Genomic DNA, 24,250 nt, shown 5'->3' on the forward strand with positions numbered 1-24,250 from the left:
TTTAATGTATTCTATAATTGGCATGGCTAAAAAATTTAAACCTATGTATTTTAGACCAGCTTTTATTAGCTTTATCTCTACCTGTACCTGTTTATACATATAGGTATATATATATATAATATTCCTATTGATTTTCGTAGGCATAGAACTTAATTAGTACGATTGTAGCTAGACTTACTCGGGTTGGTCTATTGTTGTTGTTGCTTACAAATATTTGTACAATGTATGATTTTTTGCACTCATGTATGGAAACACATTTGCTTATGGCGTCCCACACGTGGCGTGGCATGTTCTGCAACTGAGTGACTAGTATTACTTTAGTTGTAAGCTTTACCGAGAATCTATCACACTCTCGGGTTTAGGCTTTGATACATTTGCGACATCATTTTTATTTGTACCTAGATGTGTGATGTCGTATTAGTCATGATACTATAACTTTATGATGCTTGCAAAAGGAAATGTAACAATTTAGGTAGAGAACTTGGCAAGCATTGCTAAAGCACAAGTAAAGGGAACATGAATGGCCTGTTAATGGTGATAATAGATGGATATAATATAATATATATTAAAAAACTAGATAGTTTTCATGCGTATGCACGAATGTAAATTCGTACTACAGAACCCATTATTACATTTTTTCATATTTCACAAGTTATCTCCCTTACTATATAAATGAGTTATCGCTTAATAATATCTCCAACGTTAAGTGACAATAAATCCAACGTAACCATTAAAACAAATCCCGTACATAACGCTAAAATCACGATGTATTTTATGCCAATTTGTTCCTCTGCGGCTGACAATTGCTTTCAGTACGTGTCAAATATATCTGCAGTTTTTGTAAAGGAACTGGTTACATTAATTTGATGTCTATAACAAAGAACTTAAGGTTCACATTGGTAGTTCTGGGTAGGCGATGGTAGTGTTAATGTGATGTTTGGTGTAGGGACCCCTGTTTGAACAACAAATTAGTTCCATTATACGCTTGTAAAGGGAGGATGTAACGCCTATAGGATTAAATGTTGTTCAATATATTTCCTAATTGAAAATATACATTTTATTGATATCGTTTTGATCTCGAACGTTAATTTTAGGGCAACTTTTAATTGTACAATTTAAGGATTCATTATTATCTAATACGTTTACGATAAGGGCAGTAACACATCTGTTAAATAAATTAGATAAAAAATAGCTTTAAATTTTACATAGCTTTAACCTACCTGCCTACTGCAGATTTAATAAATACCATTTACACCATCATTAATTACATTCCACGCTCATACATTGATATAAATAAAAATATATGTAGGAATTTTAAATATGCAGTTATTAAATAGCAATGTGAAGTTTCTATCTATTGTATATAGAACTCAAACCTAAGCTGAGTGTGACTTATTCTGTAATTTTTCTAAGATTGTTCATGAATATCTCTGAAAAGTAGTAAACTTGCATATGTGTTAAGTGTCATTGATAACGCGAACCTTTTTTTTATTATTTTCAAGTTTCGATCACTTAGTTGTATCTATATAGTAGGTAGTTTCTTTGTAGTATGTTAACATATAAAAAGTTCAGATGTTATCTTAAAATATAGTAAGCATATACTGATTATGGTACCTAATTATTATCCAAGGCATCATGCTACAATTATTCAATTGCTAGCAAATGCTGGTTAGCTATAGCAAGCAGAGCAATGCGAAAGCCAACCATAAGCTAGCCAGAAGAATCAAATTGAAGGGTGATCTTGTGACGACTCTTTTTCATTATAAAAAACATGTACTTTAATAGTGAATGTCCTAGCAATATACATTCTTTGCGCTCGTCGCATGCTCCAAAACCGTGCACCCTGCAGCATTCGAAATCGGTGCCTTTACAAACAATCTATGTTTTGAAATAGAAACAAAGGTGTATCATAAACATCCATTTTTCCCTACAATAAACTAATTCGTTCCTACTGTTCTATAGCATTGTAAACTTCCGAATTGTAAAGCAATATTGCTTAACGACATTAGCGGCAGTCTTTGAGTCCGTTCGTCAGTAACAAAATGCTCTTAATGTTTTTGCAAAGTTGAAAATTGCGTAAAAATATAAGTATGTAAAAATGTTTTATTGCCCTAACTATGAAAGTTCGCTGGAGAAATGTTTATTGCGCAAAAGGCATTAGAAGAGAGAAATTGTGATAAAAAACGTGCTGTTAACAGTTTATTTTACAATGTAAAAATGTTTATTGCTGTGGATTATGCAAATTTATCTAAAATGTTACCTGTGCTATGATAAAATTAATATTGAATGCGTTTGTTTTTTTATTGGTTTTAGTCTTTGTATTAGATTAATGTGATAGAACATTCTCAAACATTCATAAAATAAAGATTCAACTCAGAACGTTGTATAAAATAATTCATACTTGTAGGTACAGGAAATATGGTTTCTTCAGATCTACGTAATACAAGACAATGAAATATTTTATTCAAGGTACCATTACATCACTTGTCGTTCATTCTGAAAGGTGGTTAAACCTCAAATAATGACGAACATACACTTTAATTACAATAGATATACATTACATAGATTATACACAAAAATACCTATAATACACAAAAATATATCTACCTTTATACAGAATCGATTTTCATGTTGTATCTTTCTAATTTATTTCAAAATAATAACGTACTATTGGAAAAGGAATCTATAAGGCATCTCCAGTCCCCCGTTCAATATACATTTTTAAAATTTGTTAATAATAAGTTTAAAAAAATGCTTTCACGTGCTCCGGTTGCTCCAGTACAGTTAGGAAACGGTGCTATAGGGCAATATTCAGTAACTTTATGGTGCAACCGTTCAATAGTTTTATAACCGGCTACTTTCTTTCCGTTACTCCAGTTATATTATTTTAAAAGCACCGACAAAGGTACCGTTCTTACTGTATCCTTTGTATGGAGAAAGCTGTATGCCGATAGACGTAATTTGTTTTCAAATGGGTTCATTTAGTTCGATGTTTCGCGAAATTTTATTAGAATGTACAGTTTGGGCAATAAAAGGAAATTTTGGTAGGTAAAGTATGAAATAAGTCGACGAAGGTAAGACTTGAAATTCAAGCGTTTGATGGATGTATAGCGTATATAAGATTTTAATATTTCCTATGATATTTCTGAAGAGTGAAACGACTAATAATAACGTCGGAGTCGCCTTAGGACATGTACGATATGTAAGACTATGTATATATTAATCTTACATCCTACTTCCTACTAATATTATAAATGCGAAAGTTTGTAAGGATGTGTGTGTGTTTGTTGCTCTTTCACACAAAACTACTGAACCGATTGCAATGATATTTGGTACGTAGACAGCTGGACAACTAGAATAACATATAGGCAACTTTTTATCCCGATATTCCTACGGGACACGGACTGACGCGGGTGAAACTATACGGCTTAGCTTTAGATATGTTGTCTTAACATACGTAGTATATATTTTATGGGTACATTCAATAACCAGGAGCATATGTGTAGTACTATATTTATATATTATCCTATCATATCAACATTTAATCTATAACTGTAGGTAAAGATAAATGCCGAGTGTACTGACACGACTCACTACACACATGCGTTCACAAAAACCCGGAATTTTGACCGAAGTATAAACCAAAACGAATGTACAGAAGAAATCAATCTCAAAAGAATTGAGGCTTGATGCACATTTTAAATTAAAAGCAAGCTGTGTGGGCTGAAGTGCGTACGGGGGTAGCAGCGGTGTTAAGTCAAAATGCATGAAATTGCGTCACTTTAAATCGATATAATGCGGTATTTGAAGTGACGATAGCTTTCAAGCACGGTGACAATCGACGGAGGCTTAGTTAAATCGATTGTGAAGGCATTGTTAATGTATTGACTGACACCTATATTGGATGCGTATTTCATGCCATACGTGTCGATTGTATTTGTAATACTTGTATTTTTGAATAGATTCCATTTGTTTGGAATAGCTATAATATTGTAGTAACTGCAATAGGAAAAAATACTTAAGGTTTTTAGGAGATATACCTATTTTCTTTTTGATATTTGGAAATATAGATTACAGGAAATAACTGGTCTCCACTCTCTAAACTATGTTTTATAAATTGTAGGTAGGTTCACCTAATACGACAGACACCAAATAAATACAATTTATATACGACTTATAAATAAACATAATATAATTGTGACAGTCCAACGATTGATGAATCTTATGATTTAAAAAGATAACAGCTAGTTACCTCAAGGGTTCGACCAAACCCTAAGCACATAAAAATTAAAGTTTATTGTTAAAACAAGGGATTCCATCAACAACATGCCATGTCTAAAATATGTTGCGGTTTGGAAATTTCATTCATAAAATGAGTCAAATGTAAATATTTGTCCAAGATGTGCACGAGTAGAGACATCAATCACGCAACTATAGCCTTTATGTCTCGACGGTTAAAGATGTTTCTTGTAATGCTGATTATTGCAAGGGTTTTATTTGGACTAGGATTTTTACATGCTTTGACGCCACTTAAGACCACCCAAGTCGGAGGATTTCGCACCAACACTTCAATCATAGTTTGTTTTAGAACGTATTCATGACGACTTAACTCGACTTAGAATTAAGCCTTCTTTTATCTCAATAACAATATATTTTCTTTTAAATATTTACATAATAATGTTAAGGTGATTCTCGTTTCAACTTTATTAAATTTTCTTTATTTGCAATTTGCTTTTTTCGACTATCAAGCGAATCACCAGCTCAGTTTTCTACCTTTTAAAACCGACTAAGTTTTCAAATAGACTCTTCTAAGTCAAAAGATTCAGGCATTTCTGTGTCATATGACATAATACGTGAACTGTCATAAAAACATAGCTATCATATTATCTAGGCTTACAGTAACAACGTTGATAGCAAATGAACCACTTCTGGTTAAACGCTGATTATACGGATCCATTATGTTACAACACCGACACATTAGCCATTTGATTTGCTCACGGTGCGAGTCATATGCTGCGGCGAGTTTATGTACGAGAAGGACTAATCAAAATCTGCGAAATGTGAAGGTATTTCATTATATTGAATATTTAATTTTCGTTCTTGTACTGTCTTTGTATTATACTACCTACCATATACGTCCCATGTTTCCTGATGTTATTTTATAAGCTGTTAATTAAAATAAAGTGCATTAAAATGTTCTGAATTGCGATCAACAGAAACACGTGCTTAGAAAAATTGTTAAACTGTCACTTGACAGTTTAACAATTTGTAATACAAAGTATATTTTTTAAATATATTTTGTAGAAGTTACATTGTGTTTTATTATTATTTACTAAGATCATAGCTGAATATCATACCGAAAAAAGAAAAAAAATTAATTAGATATTTAGTGTCACTTGTAAATTTGTACAAATCCATAGGGGAAGTTATGTGTTCTAGTATAACATTAAACGCCTATTATAAGTGTCCTTTTCAACTATTGGGTACATATTATTACATATTTGTAACTAGCTCCGCCCGCAGTCTCACTCGCGTAATCAAAGGAAAATGGATAGTCAGAGATATTTTGGATTTCCGGACTATAAAAAATCACTCCTAAATGCTTCTTAGGATCTGATCCAAAGGCTCTGTTTACCAAATTTTATCCAAATCCGTTCTGTTTAGGTGTGGAAGACAAAGATAGACAGCTAAACATATAGCGTTACTTTCGTATTTATTAACCTACTAGACGCTCGTCCGGGCTCCGCCCGAATATAGTGATTCCTGTTTTATCCCATGAAAGCATTTATTCTGTATAAAATTTATCCTATCACCCAAGTGTGCTCATATCCTGTCTGTATACCAAACTTCATCAAAGATTAAACTAATTAAATTTAAATTAAATGAAATAACTTCATAAATAATTCAGCAGTTTCATCATGATTGACGATCAGGCATCCAAACAAACAAACTTTCTCATTCAATATAAGTGTGATAATATAATATTAATTTCGAGAATGAAGTGCATTATTCAACCAAATTTCTTTTCACTTGCACTCGACAAAACTATGTCATTGATACGCCCGCTACGATAATAAGTCACAATAGACTTGTCATAGCTGTTATTTTTATTGCTGTCTCTTTTATTATCATAACATAATCCAGTATTCAATATATCAAAGCACTAGTAACGGCTATAAAATTACAATTATTTTATAGAGGCTATTTTAATCTGTCATCCGTCGTGCTTCGTTTATGCTACTTACCGAGAGATCATGTTAAATATAATATATAGCGTATAGCAATCCGACTTAACACTTTTAGGACTTTGTTGTGAAGTGTTGTAGAAATACAACTATCTCACTAATATTTGTTTAACTCCTTTTATGAAATAACTACTCGGTTTTTCACATAATTTAGTGATGTAGAAGTCATTAAAATATGATCTCATAAACGTAATAAGCTAATGATATCAAATATATCTTGAGTAATATAGTGACTACTGCTAAAGTGATATAATTTAAATTGATAAGAATATTTTACTGGTAAGTCGTAAGCGAGATTTGCTGATAGCAAATAGAAACTGAATTTAGAGATTCAACTCGATTAGAACAGACATCTTCGCTCTTCCAATTACTCTAAAAGCTGTACATATGAATCTGTATAAAAAATATATACTATGTATTATGTATTTGGTTGATTTTTCGTTTAATGACTAGGTTTTCGCCCGCGGCTTCGCTGCCGTGGACTTTCTTTTGAAGAAGAGGCAGTTGGAAATTTGTAAGACTATACATGCGTATACCTCGAAAAACTCGTTGAGGTCGAGAGACGGTCGGAGAAATTAAATCGTGGTTTCCAAATTGAGAGACCTAATTTTAATTTCTTTAGACCTATTTAATGATATATCATTTGATTACATATTCGCAAAATGATCGAACGATCGTATGTGCCACCCGCAAAAAAATATTTGTTTCGAGTATCATAACATGTATATCAGTAGAACCTAATATAGGTCTTTTAGCTTATGCAATTTGGTCAAAATCATACCACTGGTTTTACAAGAGCATGAACAAATGTCAATCGTTGTTTTTATAGTCTCTTCTTTTTCTCAATTTCTCTAATTATTTTTGAAACGTTCAGAAGTTGTCTGTTACTGTTGTATGAATGTATACAATTTAAATAATAGATTTTACACGTAGGTAGAACACTCATTATCCCCCAGACAAATACTATCAGCAATTGTAACGTAAATAAACAGATATTCGCAAAATGGCGGTCAATTATAGCAGTTATCATATCAAATAAACTGTCAAAATCGCAACCATTATCGGGCACGGCGAGATCAAAGGTGTTTCAATAAATATATTAGTGAAATATCTGCTACCGTAACGGCCGTCGGCGGTTTTGATGTGCGATACAGTCGGCTAGCTCTTTGATCGTATATGGGCTACTTTGAAATGTTATCAGTGACTACCTGTGAATTGTTCTGTTTCATACATAATGGAGAATGTCGTGATAATGCGTAACGCTCGTAAGTGCTCGATCGGTCAATTTAACCTATTGGTGAATAAATTAGTCACAACTTTCATATAATATTTTCGTTTACTGTATATTTATTGGTGATTAGTATCGACCCACCTACTGGTCTATTTTTTGTCGAAAAACGTTAAAGGGTCTCAATTCGTTTGTATGTTTTTTGCTTTGTTACTCGATAAACCTATGGGTTTTTAGACGATTGATATGATACTTTTTGTGTTTGATAGGAAATTTTTGATATTTGGTCCCACCAATAATCTGGAGTGCAAGTACCACTTTACCTACCTTTCTCCCCAGGCGCGTTGGTGAACTATTATGTAGAAAAGATTTACTTGTTGATGCTCGAGGGCTTTTCATATTAATTTAAATAATAACGCATTTTTAATTTTTAATACCGAATTGTTAATATTTTAGTGTCAATTTAAAAATATATATGTTACCTTATTTACAAGTAAAATAACCTCATTTGGTTATTAAGGTTGGTTTTGTAATTTAAGAAACATTCAAATAAAATGAATGCTCAATAAGAAAATATACAGCGAACAGAATAATTACAAAATCAGACTCATGTGTATATTCAGAAATTGATTAATTACGATGCATTAAATAAATGTAGATAGATAATGATCGATTAATTGATGATTAGAGGTTTTCATTTGTTTAATTGCATATAATTTATCAATTGAAGTAATGACTAAGTCTGAGGTGTCGGTTGTATCAACAAAATGAATGATTTGATTGCCAATTTATTATAATTATACGCGTGTATATTTTAATTATATGAAAGTATAATTAATTATATAGATGCATACATTTTATTATGTATAATGTTGTAACAGCGAAAGCGTGTTTGTTCGTTTGTCTCCTTATTCTATCTCATCGCAACGGAGCTATTTTATGATATGATTTTTTTTCTTGAAGTTGTTAGGTAGCTAAACAGTAATGGTGTCTAATTTTATTCCCTTGCTCTGCGTGTGGATTTGAATGCTAAAGTAAAAATATAATTAATTGTTAGAATCTACATATCTGATAATATCATAATTCGTTGTTGTGAAACAAACATATATTTAGTTATCTCATGTATTGTCATTAATTTCAATTTAATGAGCTTAAAGACGAGATAAGATAAAATGTAATTTATATATGTATATATAAATTAATCATTTACAGAAACCAGGTAAATATGTGAAAAAGTGGTACATCGCATATTGTCATTGAATCATTTAATGATTCATAATCTATACTTCTTATTTATATTATATTCCATACTAATAATATTAAGCCGAAGAGGTTGCTTGTTTGAATGCGTTAATCTCGGGAGTTACTTCACCGATTTCAAAAATTTATCATTTATATGTAGGTACGGGATCCCTGAGTGCTATTTAGGCTATATAAGGTCCACGGGGGAAGCCGGGGAGAATCTATAGTACAACTTATATAATACTTTACTGGTATAATCAGAACTGGAGATGAGTCAGGAAATAATGCAAATAAAAATCTAGTAATGTTAATGATATCTACTCTTTATTAGTTTAAGTTTGCATGAAATAGTAATACTATTTCATACAAACTTAAACTTTTTCATATTTATCACTTATGTGCCCGAATTTGATTCTTATTATTTTAATTATAACACAAAATCATCGACGTGGCTTATGAGAGGCCTAATTGATTAAAGCCAAGTCATAATGGAGCGAAGACGAAGTATCTATTTGCTAAACTTAAAAAAGACGCTTATTTTGTTCTTTTACATAGAGAATTTTATTGTTTCTAAAAAATCACACATACATACTGATAAAAAAATAACACGCAAATACTTAGAAATTCGTGCACCAATATGTATTATCACAAAAAAGTTGTTTGCAGGTTATTGAGGTCATTGTAACAATTTGCAAAAATCTTTTGTTATTTACGCTGAATCTAACAAAGGGCTTTTCAAGCAAACAAACTACGCCATTTTGAGCCCAACAAAGGTCATAGTTTAAGGCTAAGTCGAACGAATGTTATCAGTAGTTTTATGAAGCGTTATCTATGCTCATTCAGTTTCATCCCATTGTTCTAAACTTCGGTATTTAAAAGGAAACGGTGGCAGACAAGGCGCCTTAATACCATTATTTTAATAGAGAACAATTCTATATGTTTACAATTGTCGGTACTCTTTGGTCATTGTTATTGGACGTCGGTGCCTTTCAAGATATTTGCTTCTATGTACACAGGCCTCGAGCGATGCTAAAATTTTACTAATTGCACGTTGTTAGGCGTTCTTCATTTGGGAGGTGCGTTTCCTGTTCTAGGTAAAAACGAGTTTCAACGAATGTTTGATTTGAATTTACTATTAAAATAATCTGGTCTTGATTGAATCCCTAAAATGGTAAATACGAAAGTGGACTTGTTTTACTTTCTTTTTATAGAATCGTAAATGACAAATGGAACACCAAAAAATTATTTAGAAAACTCTAAAAATAACTAAAATTTTTCAGCAAGGAAAATTATACACAGAAATACTAATAAAGCCATATTAATAAAGCAATAAAGCCAATAACCATCATTTACTAATCTCAAATAACTACATAGCACTATAAACTAAAACCGTTTATCAAATCTTCAATTACTGAGCAAAGTTTGATTAAATGACTGTCAATATTTTCCTCACAAGGTCTCATTCGATGTATGCGGAAGTTTCTAATCGCAATGAAATAAAGTCATGTAAATTGCCGAAATAACTAAAAACTTCATTGCAAATATTGAATGGAGCTATAAGGAATTCATTTCAGCTATATGACGATACTAGCTGCTTCCCGCGGTTTCACAACAGGATAAAAAGTTGCCTATGTGTTCTTCCAGTTCTCCAGTTAGCTACGTAGCAAATTTCATTGCAATCGGTTCAGAAGTTTTTGCGTGAAAGAGTAACAAACACACACAAACATCCTTACAAACTTTCGCATTTATAATATTACTAGGATTATGGATTATGCATTTTTCAAGTGGTTTCCTATTCTATGGATCTTGATCTTGTGTAAACTTTTTGAATCATATACTTCGAACTACTTCGGGGATAGGAAATGACATTTACCAGATTATTCTTTATAAACTGTTTGTAATGGGGTGTTTAGCTAAAACTGTTTGTTGTAAAGTAGGAAGAGGTTATGTAAGTTAATATGATTCAGTGAAACAACACTTATTCTTCCTTTGACAGATCTCTTCATTTTATTTTACAATATTAACCCAGTCTGGTGGAGTAACTTTTTATGAACCATCGGCTCTGAAGTCATATATTCGAATTTGGCTAATGAAAAAATACTATACGGTACTACTATGTGCATTTATTCTTTCTCTTAAAATAATATGCAATTATGTAAATTATTTGAATAAGGTTGTTGACAGACCACACGCTTCTTCACAAATGGATTGCAGTCTTTAAAAAATATGAGATAAAGAAAAGCTCGAGGAAGGGAATATAAGAAAAGGACTGGGAAGGATAAGGAAAAGAAAAGGCTGCTTCTGGTTCCCCCTTTCCAAACATAACACAGTAGCATTCGCTAGCTACTATTTACAAAAAATCCATGTAAACTGTGCAAATTGTTGGTATGTGTTATTTTTATTAATTACAACAGTCAATTTTGTGGATTATTTTATGATCTAATTGTAAACTGTAATCTAAGATTATCTGAAATTATGAGACATAATTAGGAACGTGTCTAATTAAAATTTTATGAACGGGAAACCCAATAGAAGACAATGATTTGCAATTTTCACACGTGTTTTTATTTCATTGCATAATAAGAGTAATCTTTCTTTTGCAATAACTTTTAAGTAAGTGTCCATTGATTATTATGTATACCTATTAAAAGTAAATCTAAACTAAATCATAATAAATTGTTATACTTTTTTATAAAAGTATTTTGAATTATCGTTAACTTTTCATTTAAATTAAGCCATAGAAATGCACCCCTTTAAATAGTTAATATTCAAATCATATTCGTCTTTGATCTGGGAATGCAACCGTAATGAAGTTTTCTACAATATTTGTAGATAACATCTACAATTTTCATTGCAATTATGAAATTTCGATTAACAATAATATGAATATAAAACGATTTTTTTAGGTTTCTAATTAGGGGTCTATTGGTCAGTCAATAGTATAATTTTTCAATTGAATTGCAAGATTATGTTTATATTTAAGAGTCCATCTATTGGAGAATGCTTTATCAGTTATACAACATTCTGTTCGACGTGGGAGAAACCGCGAGGCACGGCTAGGTTTCAATAGGCACCACATTATTCTGCCTTAAACTTTCTTCTGAGGGATACTCAATATAGCATAAGGGAGTTAATTAACGATATATATGTTTGCTTACAAAGGCATGTTTTCATCAAATGCACATTAATTCAAATTTACATAACTTTAAAAAAAATTCAGTTATGTCTAGAGCGGATACGGAAAATAATAATATAGTGGTAATAAAGAAATAAAGAAAAAGATATACTTTTAAACATTGTTAGCGAGTCGTAGATTTCTAGATTTAAATTTGTCTACCTTCCGCCCGCGGCTTCGCTCGCGTAGTTAAGGAAAAGTTAGATAGTCTCGTTTTCCCCATATAGTTTCAGTTCCCGTAGGATTTCCGGAATAGAAATCCAACCCTTTTTCGATTCTCAAACTATCTCTTTACCAAATTTCATATAAACCGATTCATTGGTTTAAGCGTGAAGTAGAGACGGACAGGCAGTGATACATACATTCACATTTATAATATTAGTAGAGATTTAACTTACTGTAAGGGTTTCAGCATGACTCGTTTATTACCTACACATCCACTGTAAATCTTTACAAATAAGCAGAAGCACATAATACACGTATAAATATCATAAAATTATTAATTACAAAGTAAATAAAGGCGCTGACGTATGATATGTTAATTCGACACCAATTCTTTTATGCGTTACCCGCTTTTATGGGGTAAAGGATAAGGAAAGGATTCCAAGACTGGAATAAAGAAATGGACTGAGAGGGATGGGGAAAAGGATCCTGGCTTTCAGCATCCCCACCCACCGAATGAAACATATTAGCATGCTACTTTTAGGTTGATCTTCTGTGGGGGTGTGGTGCCTTCCCCGCTGCGAGCTGGCCCAATTCTTGGAGAAGCTCGGCTCCTACAATCCAAAACAACGAAGATGTATATTTCACCGCGTTTTATCGCGCTTACACACTCGTCTTTCGATTCGCCAATCGCTTCGCTATTCGCGCTAATGTGGATATGAACGTGTCTCCTAAATGTTTATTGACAAGCCTCTTATTATTAAAAGCATGCTCCATTGATCACATTTTTTCTATTTATATTATATTTTAGATATTTATAAATTGTTTTGAAGCATTTTATGCAATGATATACCAACGAATATTTATTTACAACTTAACTAATTATTAGTAATCACTTCAATTAATAACCTAAATGATTTTAAATTAAAATGTCAATTACACTACAAAAATATGTATCTGCTTTTTGAGCTTAGTTAATTTAATTTTAAATTGTTATTTCACGCAGATTAATATTTAGTCACAAATTAAGTGTGTATTTATAAGATCAATTGATATATGTGTTATCTATATCGAATTGTCTTATAATTTTGAAATGTCACACATAAAATCACAACTTTTCGATATCACAACTTTCGAAGTTTTTTTTTTTTTTTATAGCTAAGCAGGCAAACGAGCAGGCGGTTCATCTGATGGAAAATGATTATTAAAATTATTATTAAAACGAAAATGAAGTTACAGTAGCAATGCTCTTATATTCTTATATTATCTTATATTAATCTCTTATATTAATTAATAATAAACCCAACTTTTTACATCATCTATCAAATAATCGCGAAGCAAAGTTGGCGAATATTATAAAGTACATTATATAACTAATTGCGAACATTAAAATACATGAACGGAACAACGATATGCAATTACACGCAGCAAATGTAATTAATTTAATGTGTTTCCAGCGAAATGCGTGTTCTACGCTAAGTGAATAATTATTTGTTTAGTGCACACTCAAGCGCTTTGCAGTTGTAATGGAGGCAGAAATTACTATTTCATTTGAGTTTGCTATATAATTGTAGAACCTTACGTAATGTAAGTTTTTTTTTTTTTAATTATTCTAAATGCTTCGATATATATAGTATTATTGTACAAAATTATCATATGGAAGGTAGGTATATGTTTTATAAACATAGGTTGGTATATAAGCTTTTTTAACAGTCCCGAAGTCTAGGACTATTCATAGGTTCAAACGAGAAATATCTAATTAATAGATTCCTTAATAAAGTTGGTATCATTAAAAAAACATACTAATGTATTAATTGAATAATTATGTTCGAATTCTCAAACCTGACGATAGATGTAGACATACTTAGAACTTCGAAATAAAATGTGGCTTTCTCTATGTAGTCATTATGAACTTTTAAACAAACATCGCAAATATTTCAACAATATAGTAGCTCTCGACAATTATAAACAAATTAATCTCAACGCTAAGTGTTACATTACACAATCAGAACCCATACACGCAATAGCATTCGTCTCTCCTCGCAATAATTTCCCAACAATCGTTCATACAAACCTCACTTCAACGAGGTGTCTAGTGGCAGCACTCAACACATGAAATACGGTCTTAAAACACGAATTATACATGGAATAAAAGTCTTCAGTGTGAAGTAATAAGGGTTAATATGCTGTGTTGAACGTCCACATGGTTGGTGTTAATCGATGTTTGCGTCGGCGCCTTTGATGGTGACACAAAGGCCGCCGCCCGTGTCGCCTCTCACCTGACCCATGTTTGCGCAGCCAAATGTAGATACTGAACTGCCATTTGTACTGGATGTTTTGTTCATTTCATTGAAGTATAGTTGTGTATTTAAATAGATAATACGTCATATTTTAATATTATTAACATTCTGTTCTACATACTTAGTCAATATTCCAACTTATTTGGCTCTATCTGGCGAGTTAACACGGAAGTAAATTCTTAAATAGGTAATAATTATGCTTTCGAATATTGTAGTTTTCTGACGGTAAATTAATTTTCAGAATGGGGTTAGTGGTATTTGAGATAACCAATTACAAACAAACATACAAATCTATCGTCTCTATACGATTCGTGCAGATTCATATAATATGGTTTATATGTTCGTGCTCTTACAACTCCTCATGTAGAAGCTTGAAACAGATAATATGTAGATACTAAACTTTATCCAATACTAGCGTCTACTCTGGCTTCGCTTGTGGCACATATAAAGCCTATAGCACTCAGGTGTTACGTACATTTTCAATAGTAAAAAAATTGTGGTAATCCAGTAGTTCATGAGATAACATAATATCGGAAATCACTATTTAAAAACAGATATATGTTTTTTGTATTTATAAGTTAACAACAATAATTTTAAGGGAAGATTTTTACTCATTTTTTAACTTGTATTTTAGGAGTGGTAGTATGTTAATTATTCATCTTTACTTGAATCCCTATTAACTAATTAACAAAACTTTACAATAAATATTATAAAATAAATAAATATAGTATATAGTAATCAAAATGTGACAAATTTATATGCAGCAAAAGTAAAAAGGCAAGTCCTACTAGTGTTATAATTCTGTAGTTACAGAATAATTACAAAATCTATATCCAAACTTGTCTAAATCTGTACAAAGACTTGCCTACGAAACGCAATTATGAAGGCAATTCGCTCACCTTATTACTAGACGTGCCTTGTCACCAAAATTTGCATTAACCATACAACTTTCCAAACGTCATATCTCTCCTAGAGTTGTTCCGACAAAGTTCCGGAGCGTTCTCTACATTATCGAGTTGGAACTCTATCGCAATAAGCGCGATGGTATTTCGAACGATTCGCGACTAACGCCGATCGATTCTGAAGGCAGAGCTCAGCAGGCCCCGCCCACTGGGAGGCGCGGAGCTGCCTCGGGAGCCGACACAGGCGCCGGTGGAAGCGGCGCCTTTGATCTCTCCCTACCCCGCGCCGCGCGAACACAGGCCTCGATAACGAACGCACACAAGCTCATTACACTTCTCGAGCTCTCGCAAGCCGGTTGTCAGTTCGAACCGGTTTGTTGACATCAGTGTCCAGTCCAGTGCTAGTGCAGTGTTTTGTTTCTATGGATTGTACTCTCTTGGAAATGGAAGATAAGGCGTACAGTGTTGACAGTTCCGACGATATCAATATCGAGGAAGAGGAAGACGAACATATTGAGGAAAATCACAGTAAGTTTGGGATTTGCGTTTGGTTTTTCTATTTGTAGTTTTCTTTATCCGTATTAAATTTCCCATCATTTTGTTGTCTGTGTAATGCGTGGCCAGATAAAATAATACCTTGAATTGACCAAGTTATCTTATAAACAAACACCAATCAAGATAAAATGTGTTATCATAATCAGTGGAAATAGTCTTTATTATTTACATACAATACGCTCGACACTAGACGTATAAGCATTCACGTATTTTTGATTCATTTACCAAAATTATTAGTTTATAAAATTTTGTAAGTATAAGTTTTTAATATATTCGTTTTTTTCACAGGCTATCCGCCAGATTTTCCCATCGAAGCCCTTGTAAAGTTGGAGCGGCCGTCACCACCCTTGCCGACGCCGCCCAACACGCCAACCGACGACACACCACCCGCTGTCATTGTATCTCGACACCAGACCTGGCCAGCACCCCAATACGCTAACTTCAGACCAATGCAGACTCCATACTCCTACGACAAGCAAGTTCCTTATAGCTACCCAGCCGCTTCTTATGTTCCACCCCAAGTTGCCTCCCTCCCACCGTCAGCACCATACCACGCGATGCTGGTTAACCAATGGATAAGAAATGCTGCTTTATATCACCACTCGTTGAGATACCCGTCAATGGCGCAAAGAATGCCTGGAAGGAACCCACCGCAGATGAGGGCGCCAGGAGTCCCAGGCACGAGGCCAAAAAAACAATTTATTTGCAAATATTGCAATCGCCAGTTCACGAAGTCATACAACTTGCTGATTCACGAGAGAACACACACGGACGAGCGTCCCTACTCATGTGACATCTGCGGCAAGGCTTTCAGGAGGCAAGATCATCTTAGAGATCATAGGTAAGTTTCACAAATGTTTATCGTCATTTCATTTACTATATCTTATACATAATGTGTAAATAATTCAATTTAATCGAACATTGTTAATCAAAATCGGGGCAATAGAAAGAGTCCTTCAATTATCTCTATGACGTTACTATAATGTCTCGTTTCTAATGCTAACAAAGTGATTTAAGGCGTGTTTCATCGAAGCATTGTGGCGATAAGAAAGTTAAAAAACGAATTCGAAGTGTAAACCTTTTTGTGAGGTCGCAAGGCGGCCGCACGCGCTCTCCACACAACCGGTTTAGATCTTTACGACGTCCATATCTGTCTTGCTCCGCCGTCGAACAAATTACATGTTATATTTCTTTGCTTTTACGAGATAGCATTTTCAAATTTTAAATCAATAATGCATCGTATCTAATCGTGAGAATACGTTTACATTAAGAGGATTCACATTGAAACTTAATGCAGTGTAACCGATCCACGTCTGTAAGTGAAAGTTGAACAATATCTTATGTTCATTTCCTTTTTTTACAGGTATATTCATTCTAAGGAGAAGCCATTCAAATGTACTGAATGCGGTAAAGGCTTTTGCCAATCAAGAACGTTAGCGGTACACAAAATTCTACACATGGAAGAGTCACCCCACAAATGCCCAGTTTGCAATAAAAGTTTCAACCAAAGATCGAACTTGAAGACACACTTGATGACGCACAGCGAAGCCAATAAGCATCATTTAGAACATCTCGAAGGATGTCAAGAAGTTTCATCAACGAGTCAGGTTTCTGACAGTCCTTTATTGGATCTGTCACACAAACCAACTCCGCCGCCTCAGGCGTTCCAACAACAACACGCCAGTCCGCAGCAATCTCCAGTAGAGGCACCTAAGAGGCCGTTAGGCTTTTCAATAGAAGACATAATGAAACGTTAATAACGTCTTGGATAATTGTAGTTTTAGCCAAACACATTTTGTAACTAATGTACAAAGACGTTATTTATTATTTTGTAAATCATTCCATATCTGAGTACCTATTCTGCCAAAGATGTGTTTCAGTACTATGTATAATTACAGTATTAGTAGTTTTAAATACCTCTCAGTGTTACTATTTTCGATTATATCTCGCTTCATACGTTTGTGATTCGTCATCTAAGCTCATTTAATCACTCGGATTATAGTTCAATCGCTTCATTATATTTAAAGTTTGATCTTTTCATGCTAAAGACTGATTATTGTTTATCGTTGTTATGTTTTTTAAGAGATTTATTTATTGTGATAGAGTTTTATCGTAGGGTGGTTAACTAAAGTTACCAAAAATATTACCGTTGTTCTAAGTTAAATCCAAATAAACCTATGACTCAGATCATGTTTAATGTAAGTTATCGTATTAGTGTTAGTACAGTATTTGTTCCTTGTAAATATTAGATTTAGAGTCAGTATAAGCTAAGTTAAGAGGCTAATTAAAATAAGAAAAAAGAAAAGAAAGATTATCATTAACTTTCCTTGTTTTATTTCCCATCGTATAACAGATAAGTTAAAGACACAAAACTAGTCACAATTACACAATAATTTACTACTAAATTGATCGTTACACATTTGAGCGACTTTTTCTTTAGATATTAATAAAGCAATATAAGTAAATGCTTTTAAAATCGCCAAAAGAAAAGACCACATTAAAACAATGAGGACGCGTCGCCCTCATGGGTCATTTACAACAGGTAGATAATAGTATAGGCTAACATAATCACCTATCCTCTCAAACGATGAAATATCTTAAAAATATATAATTATGTATGATAAATCCTGCGCATGGGTACATTAAAAGCTTAGATAGCATATAATTGCCTTGCAATCGCGTTAGTATACTAAAGGATGATATAAACTTATAGGGAAGTGCTATTATTTTTAACAACAATATTGAATTTGTAAAACTAGATAGGATTAATACGTATCCATGACTGATTATAATATTCTACGAATCACAGACGGCTAAGTCTGGTATAGTGGAATAGTTATAAAGCACAAAATATAAGCTAATCTAATAAATAAATATTTTTGACAATAAAATGAACAATATTCGTTAAAGAGTTATTTAATTTGCATGAATTTATTGAATTGTATAGACCTAAATGTAGTAACACCGCACTAATACTACCTACCACAGATTATGATTAATAATACTTGAATACCTACGCTATAATATTATACCTAGTGATACCTAGATGGAGAATATTTAAAAGTTTTGTAAAACTCCTTGAAATAGTTTTTTTTTTGTATAATTACATTACTGGAATAAGGAGAATATGGAGTTCACCTCATAATATTTGTTTGCAACTGTTTATTGTATTGGTTTTTATAATATACCTATATATTTGAGTTCCTGTAGGTCAATATTGTGTTGAATCGCTTTGGATTTTAATATTATTATTAAATTTTTAAGCTGACATTTTTCGAAAACGTTTTTATGCGTTAAAGCATCTTCTTGAAATGTTTGAGCATATTCATACAAAATCTTACATCGTAACAGACAAACATGCCTCTGATGCAAAATCGTATAATTAATTATAATATAAACAAACAACAACACAATCTTAAAATTTAAAGCAACCAAACGAAAAAGAAACGATTACAAATAGCTACAAATTGGTCATTTCCTCAAGGCAATAATTGGAGCGTACTTATTTTTCCATTAATTGCGTGGTCACGCCATCTAGTTCGTCAAGCCCGAACTAACATATGTCACTTGTCACAACGGGGTGTCGCTACTGGTAACATTTCTGGAGTTAGTTTCTCAACAATCGTTCACTGTTTAAAGCGAAATAATTTGAGTTTGGAACATCATAATAGGTGAATTTCGAGATTAGTTAATTAACATTAAATGGATCACAAGAATTATAGGCGTATGGTAAGCGCAAGCTACGTACTTATTTAACAAGAGACGCATATCTCATTAAATCATTATGCCTCTGTAAGGATCTGAACAAATTAATTAATTTTGATTGGATAAATAATGTATGTTTTATTGTATAACAATCAGCACATAATAAAAACATCAAATTATAGCTGTCTAACACACTAAAAAAAGTCTACAGTTCTACCAGACTTTTTACCCTGTTGAATGTAGAAACGTGGGAGAAACGTTCATCGTATTACTTAGACGGTTTTTTTTCCTTTTTGCCTAGGTACTTTTATTCTTTAGGTACAAAACCATTAGTGTATACCATATAGTATCTCTATGATAGAGAAAAATGTTTATGTTAATATCTTTAAAAATAAAGAAATATGAACTATTTTTTTATGTTATCTACGTTGTAATACTAACGTTTTTATAAGCCGTCGTTTATATGTTTTTATTGTCCATATTTTACTCAATAAGAGAGGCCAACTCTATCAATTATACAGCTTCTTCTAAGCCTTCTCTCAATTAGGGCCATTTTAAATCTACACTATTTTATAAGGGATGCTTAATTATTTCGAATTTAGTGGAAGGATAGAAATTGCCTTAGATTACAACTGACGCGGCACGCACGGGTTTGACAGATGCTACAATTTTGTTCCGTTCTCGTATACGCAATTTAGCAGTCAATGAAAATTGCACAAAATCCATCTGATTGAGGGCTAATCGCTGACGAGATCGCGAATTCCATTCAAACGTTTTCCCATGACTATTTAGAGTTTATCCAAAACTTCGATAATCAACCATTTTTTACGTTTTGTCCCAATTAAAACCAATTTGGCGAGATTAAATTCGAATTTGGAAGGACTCCGCTGCCATATTTCAAGTTATTTTGTCTGTCATGCGCCCGCGCATTGACTGACGGTTTTGTTGATTTATTAATATATTGTATTGATTTATCGACGTTAATTAAAGGAGGTCTATGCTGTTTTAGGTTTTTAATTTACGGTTACGGTAGCTCGGTAGAAGAAAATAGGCCAATATATCGTCTTTTTTTTTCTGAAACATCTTAGCCTTTAAAACATCTGTCTGTAACTTATTATAAAGCTATAGCTTTATTGCATAACTTTCATTATCAATTATATTATTTGATACGTTTTATGGGTGTATATTTGGATTCGATATACTTTTAATCTAAGTTATAGTAGTCTAGTTAGTAGGTAAACTTTACATTTTTCTTTAAATAGTTGTTTTCTTTTCTTCGTACTATAATAAATATATTTATTTGTCTACCTTATGTAGTTGAATCAAACAAAATAATTACACACAAAATGACACAAAATGTTCAAAAATCATTGAGAAGTTCTAACAAAAAGCACGAAGTATTTTTAGTCATTACTTACACAAAAGGTCAAAGTCCAAATGAACATAGTAGTGGCCAATTTTGCCTCATAGGTGAACAATAAAATGACTTAATGAAGATTACCCGCCCGCGGGTCTATATAAAGTAGCATCACAAAACAAAGGAACATTATTTGGAAATTTATTACACTTTAGATAATTATCCTCGTTTTTACTGCCGTTTTGATAAAGATTTATGTTAGCTCTGAGCGATGCACTTAATGTGCAATCAAACATAAATACTGGTTGGTACTATTTTGTGTTATACTTAAAGAAGAGAGTCATTTATACAGTCATTGATAGATACTTTTTACATAAGAGCGATAGTGAATGAAATCAATTTACATGTTCAGAGGAGAAGTTATGTATCAGTCTGTGAACATCTAGACGGAAATTCAAATTCGTGTATTTGTGACCTACTGAAAAACACTAGGATCGTTTTCCACCTTACCTTATCTACACTAATATTAAAATATATTTGTGTGTTTGTAACGTTTTCACGGAAAAGCCACTGGACTAATTTCAGAAATTCTTACATTATTAGAAGCTGCAACTTCACTGAGTGACATGTACATACCACGGGCGAAGTCGGGGCAAAAAAGCTTTAAAAATTTTATATATAAACAAAGCACTAAACATGAAATAGTCACTCGACAAACATATGAACTTGGATCATTGCTATGTGCTTGTTATATATATAAAAGTCCAACAATCAGGTAGGTTTAACTGTATCGAATAAATTCATAATTATACTCGCAAGCAAATTGAAAATAGTTACTTACGTATTTTCATAACTAATCCTTATTAAATATGCAAAAACATTTTGCGGGAACAGTGCGACTAATGTCAATACATACCAATATGTCCGACTGTTATCAGCATATTTGACCATAATAAGCTGGTAGTTCTTCTACCGAAGCCTTTAACCAAGCGTGATACGAGTTAGACGTAAGTACGAATTTACCCTAAGCGAGTAGTTAGCGAGTTCACCCAATCACACAAATATCTAAGTCATTCTGATCCAGCCGATCGAATCCAAAATTCTTCCATATAACAGGAACACATTTTACAAAATTTCTCGTATTTATTTCACGGGATCGCTGGCGCACGCGCCTCCAGCCGCTCACGCAATCTGATTGACGCCTGTCAATCAACACAAATCATCGGTATAATAGGTTCATTTCGGCCAATTAGACCCCGGTCGCACCCACCGTGGGTGAAATAAACCCATGACCTAATATGAATATTGAATATTAAATTCTGTATTATTATTATATTATACAACTGCACCTCATTTATTTTTTTGCTCTTTGTATTGGAATATATTTTACCGCCCATCAAGGAAAGGAGTGTTAGTAGTTATTTAGTTCGATGACAGGAAAGAATAAGGGAGGATCAGGGAGCGATTTAATAAATAATAATGAACTAAAAATAGCTACCAAGCTATCTGAGAATTTACAAAGAGTATGTTATAATTGCTAGTGTTAAATGGAATTTACATAGGATTGAGATTTGACCCCTCGAACCTCTTTAAGCAGTCGCAATTATAATTATCGCAGTCCTGAAACAAAATCAGTTTTATCGACATCTCTTTTTGTAAAAGATATTAACTTTATAGATATACTAGCTGCGCCCCGCGGTTTCACCCGCGTAAGTCCGTATCCCGTAGGAATATCGGGATAAAAAGTTGCCTATATGTTTTTCCAGTTGTCCAGCTGTCTACGTACCAAATTTCATTACAATCGGTTCTGTAGTTTTTGCGTGAAAGAGCAACAAACACACACATCCTTACATACTTTCGCATTTATAATATTAGTAGGATTTACTCGTAGCCATATGATATCATAGAAAGTGCCGTCAACAAAGAACCAAGATAGAAAAAGTCGTAATCCCGCATTAAATAATTTATTAATTGATGTTTAATTCGAAGTGCCGTAAAATGTCCACTAGTTGACCTGAGGTTTGATCTTTCGAAGTCTCATTAAAATTTTCAAATGTTACAATCTTTTTTTTACACAAATTATGACTCTTGATATGTCAGTGTCAAATCATGGTAGTGTGTATTTTTTATTCTTTTATTTTACTTTTATGGAAAAAAAAAATAAAGCGTAAATGATGTTACTCTTCTCTGTGTTATGTTTAACTCCGCTGATTAATTAACTTTCATCACAAGTTTTGCCGCTTATAAAAGCTTATTACAGCGTTACAACATTTCGTAAAGTTTAAATACACACTTCACCTAACAAAGCATGTTGATACCTTCACGTCAAAATCTTTCGAAGATTGACAGGCCGACAACTGAAATTAGTCTCACGTCATCTATTTATTAAATTTAAACTACATTTACAACCTTAAAGTGATAGCAATAAAGTCTTCAATAAACATCAAAGGGCAATGTCACAATAGCGATAGACGTGCACATGTCAAACAAAAATTTGGAATAGGTTAAAATTAAATCTTCTTTTTGATTTCAACTTAAATAGAACCTAGAAAATTACGTTGAATGTCTACATATATTTAATACGAGCGCAAGGTTCGTTTTAATTAATCCAAACTAAATCCGCAATCATATTTTCGGAGCGTCTCTGTAATTTTTTGAATAAAAATTTCAATAGGACTAAGTCTACCTCCCTTTAATATTTATAAGTGTATCTTATTTATCACGACCGACGTCATCATCAGCGCATTTTCTTTCACCGTTTTTTGTCGTATTGTTGGACATGCGCCTGATCGCTCGCGTAGATTTTCCATTGAAATACACACTATATGTCTCGGCTACATATTAGGAAACCTATTTGAATTGGTCTTTTTTTAATAAGAGAAGGAGGGGTTTTCGACCACTATTACAGTCACACTCCACGTCTTGAAAACTGTACTTTGTTTTTAATTTTATACTCTTAAAATTGACGTTTGCGTGTGTATAATTGCTGTGCTATATAATTTGTAATTGGTTCAAAATAGACCCCACAATTAAATGCATAATAACCGAATAATTAGACCAATCTCTTAATCGGAATTAAATCTGTCAGTTTCTAAGTAATACCAGGTAAATAGAAAAGGGTTCTATCCTTCAAGAACGTATAATTATTTGGGATCAAAATGCGATGTGCGGTTTCGGGGTTATTAAATAGAATTTCGAACAAATGTGCTTATAATAGTCTCGAAATGATACGGCAATAGATGATGATAATTTTGTTATGACTTAAGACGAATTTTGCAGTATCTCTGCATTATCGTCAGACGTGCCTTCCGTATGTTTTTTGTAAATAGACTTTGTGCAGAGCAATTTGACGGACGCTTTAATATAAATAATGATCGGT

At 32.8% G+C, this 24,250-nt stretch overlaps 1 protein-coding gene across 1 annotated transcript; it reads left to right on the plus strand.

Moving 5' to 3' along the window:
• The first annotated feature begins 15,658 nt into the window (after nucleotides 1-15,658).
• LOC119840030 (protein odd-skipped) lies at nucleotides 15,659-17,618 on the plus strand. The gene is made up of 3 exons (XM_038366525.1): nucleotides 15,659-15,782; nucleotides 16,098-16,650; nucleotides 17,173-17,618. The coding sequence occupies exons 1-3, from the start codon at nucleotides 15,677-15,679 to the stop codon at nucleotides 17,564-17,566; spliced, it is 1,053 nt and encodes a 350-aa protein (XP_038222453.1). The 5' UTR covers nucleotides 15,659-15,676; the 3' UTR covers nucleotides 17,567-17,618.
• The last annotated feature ends 6,632 nt before the right edge of the window (nucleotides 17,619-24,250 follow it).

This window comes from Zerene cesonia, chromosome 5, assembly GCF_012273895.1.
Source record: "Zerene cesonia ecotype Mississippi chromosome 5, Zerene_cesonia_1.1, whole genome shotgun sequence".
NCBI lineage: Eukaryota > Metazoa > Arthropoda > Insecta > Lepidoptera > Pieridae > Zerene > Zerene cesonia.

What these genes read in the sequence shown, in the direction of transcription:
- LOC119840030 (XM_038366525.1), top strand. Translation starts at nt 15,677, where the DNA reads ATGGATTGTACTCTCTTGGAAATGGAAGATAAGGCGTACAGTGTTGAC. An exon ending in ACATATTGAGGAAAATCACA is followed by an intron (nt 15,783 to 16,097) that starts GTAAGTTTGGGA and finishes TTTTTTTCACAG; the next exon opens with GCTATCCGCCAGATTTTCCC. An exon ending in GATCATCTTAGAGATCATAG is followed by an intron (nt 16,651 to 17,172) that starts GTAAGTTTCACA and finishes CTTTTTTTACAG; the next exon opens with GTATATTCATTCTAAGGAGA.